The following is a 2,760-nucleotide window of genomic DNA, read 5'->3' as shown; positions in this document are numbered from 1 at the left end:
AAACCCACCCCAAAGAGATGCTGGGCCATCCTTTCCACTCTTCCATCCCAAATCCCCCACCTCCGAAGTGCTCACCCCCTCCTCCCACACAACCCCTGGAGTTCCCATCTTTGCAGGACCTAAACCACCCCACGGGGGCTCATCCCTCCACCCCTCCCAAGCGTCCCCCGACCCCCGCAGCCCTCCGGGGTGCCCCCGGGGCGGGTGCCGGTGGGACAGGGCCCCCTGTGCCCCCGCAGCCCCCCGGCCATGGCTCCCCGCGGGTCGCTGCTGCTGCTGGCGCTGCTGGTGCTGAGCTGTGCCCTGCCCCGCGCCCCCGCCCAGCACTGGTCCCACGGCTGGTACCCGGGGGGCAAGCGGGACCTCCGGAGCCCCCCGAACCTCCAGGTAGGGTGTGCCTCCCCGGTTCATCCCCCTCCAAGTCATTCCCTATCCCATCGGGGTGGTTTCCGCCCCTCCAAAGGTCACCCCGCCCTGGAGTCATCATCCTGCCCCAAGGTTTGTGACACACCCCGGGGTTCTGACACACCCCCCCACCTCGAGGTAAAACCCCTTGCTCCTGGGGTTACACTCCCCCAGGATTATCCTCCCTGGATTTTTCCCGCTCGCAATTACGCCCCCCTCTCGCGATTATCTCCCCTCTGAATTCTTGGATTTAACCCCTCCCACAAATTATCCCCCCCCTGCAGTCACCTCTCCCACCCAATTACCTCCTCTAGGGTTTACATCCACCCCCTCGCCTCGGATTTACACTCCCTCCCCCTAAGGATTTATCCCGCCCCTCCATATTATCCCCTCTGGGGTTTCACTTACCCAAATAATTTTCCCCGAATTATCCCCCCCTCTGATTATCCTTCCCCCCAGATTGCCCCCCCCTCGCATTATCCCCCACCCCCAGATTACACCTCCCCGTGTGTTCCTCTCCTCCGGAATTATCATCCCTGGGGTGTGTGTGTGTGTTACAATTCCCCCTTTCCCAATTATCCCTCCCCCAAAATTACCCCCCTCCGGGTTATCTCCCCCATAGAGTTACACCCCCCTCCCTTACTATTCCCCCGGGGTTACACCTCCCCAAATTATCGTCCTTGGATTATTCCCCCCTCCCACCTCGGTTTATCCTCCCTGGGTTACACTTCCCCAAATCATCCTCCCTGGATTATTCCCTCTCCTCGGATTATCCTTCCTGGGTTATACTTCCCCAGTTTATCCCCCCTGGATAATTCCTCCCTGGGATTATCGCCCCCCTCCCCATTATCTCCTCCCCCCGAGTTACCCTCCCATGTTACCCCCCCTCCCCCCGCAAATTACCCACCCTGGAATTTTTTCCCCCAGGATTAACCACCCCCGGGGGTGATGCCCCCTTTTCCCCCTCATCCCGGGGGTCCCCTCTCTCCCCCTCCCACGGTCGCTGTCCCGCAGGTCCCGGCCCCTCTCGGGCGCTGCCGCCCTCCCCCGTGTCCCCCCCGTCGGGAGGAGCCGCTGCCGGTGAGCGGGACCGGGGCTGGGGGGGACTCGGGGGGACCGGGGGGTTCCCCGGGACCGGGACTGACCGACCGCCCTCCCGCAGGGGCCCGCGCTGCTGCCCTGACCGGACCCACCGACCCACGCGGGAGCGAGCCGGGACCCCCCCGCGGGGAATAAAGGGGCTGGGAGGAGCTGTGCGGAGTGATGGTGCTCGGGGGGGGCGGTGTTTGGTGTGGCGGGGTGATGGGGGGACAAGCGTGCGTGGGGTGGGATGTGTCCCGCGGGGATGCCGTGTCCCGTGGGGGCTGTGCCCCCCGGGGGGGATGTGTCCCGTGAGAGGACGGGTGTGCGATGAGAGGGGGTTGTCTCTCGCAGGGGGGGGTCTATGTGCCGTGGGGATAACGAGTGTCCCGTGGGAGATGTCGTGTCCTGTGGGGATGCTCCGTCGTGGGGAGGTGCCGCATCCCCACGCGGGGAATTCGTGTCCCGTGGGGGGCCGTGTCTCGGGTGTGTGTGGGTGCAATAAGAGGGGGTTGGGTCTCTTGGGAGGGCTGTGTCCCGTGGGGTGCCGTGTCCCACGGGCGGGAGGTTCGTGTCCCATAGGTTCTTGTGTCCCACGGAGGGTGCCCGTGTCCCGAGCACGGGGAGGGCTGTGTCCCGTGGTGTGTTGTGTCCCGCTGATGTCTGTGGGATCCGTGTCCCGTGCATGGGGATCCGTGTCCCGTTTGCGCCGTCCCACTGGTGGGTGCGTGTCCTGTGGGGGTGTCCGTGTCCCACGGGTATCCGTGTCCCGTGGGAGGTGTTCCTTCCCCGTGGATGCCCATGTTCCACAGGTGTCCCTGTCCCCTGGGGAGGTGTCCGCGTCCTGGGGGAGTGGGGTTCGTGTTCCCCGGGGTTGTCCGCGTCCCGTGAGGATCCCTGACCCACGGGGGTCTCTGTGTCCCGTGGGGTGGGTGCGTATCCCGCGGGGGTGTCCTTGAGGCTCGAGTATCCATGTCCAGTGTGGGGGCGTCCGTGTCCTCCCGGTATCTGTGTCCCACGGGGGAGTCGGTGTCCCATGGGGGTGTCCCTGCTCCACGCGTGTCCCTGTCCCACGGGTGTCCCACGTGTACGTCCATGTCCCCCGCGTATCTCTGTCCCACGGAGGGTGTCAGTGTCCCGTGGGGGTGCTCCTGTCCCGTGGGTGTCCCTGCTCCACAGGTGTCCCTGTCCCTCGGGTGCCATGTCCCTTGGGTGCCCGTGGGTACCCATGTCCCCTGTGGAGGTGTCCCTGTCCCATGAGGGTCCGTGTCCCAC

General features: G+C 65.3%; 1 protein-coding gene across 1 annotated transcript in view; it reads left to right on the top strand.

Annotated features, from left to right (window-relative positions):
* The first annotated feature begins 249 nt into the window (after positions 1 to 249).
* The window catches only part of LOC113978556, a 4,523-nt gene continuing 2,012 nt past the window's right edge, over positions 250 to 2,760 (top strand). Inside the window, exons 1-4 of the mRNA XM_027705585.1 lie at positions 250 to 387; positions 1,420 to 1,485; positions 1,568 to 1,581; positions 1,840 to 1,919. Of these exons, the coding sequence (XP_027561386.1) occupies positions 250 to 387; positions 1,420 to 1,485; positions 1,568 to 1,581; positions 1,840 to 1,919 (298 nt within the window). The remainder of the gene's footprint in view (positions 388 to 1,419; positions 1,486 to 1,567; positions 1,582 to 1,839; positions 1,920 to 2,760) is intronic.

Source organism: Neopelma chrysocephalum, unplaced genomic scaffold, assembly GCF_003984885.1.
Source record: "Neopelma chrysocephalum unplaced genomic scaffold, ASM398488v2 Primary Assembly neopelma1_345, whole genome shotgun sequence".
Classification (NCBI taxonomy): Eukaryota; Metazoa; Chordata; class Aves; order Passeriformes; family Pipridae; genus Neopelma; species Neopelma chrysocephalum.
Note: the sequence above shows the minus strand (reverse complement) of the source record. Positions and strands in the feature narration are given on the sequence as shown.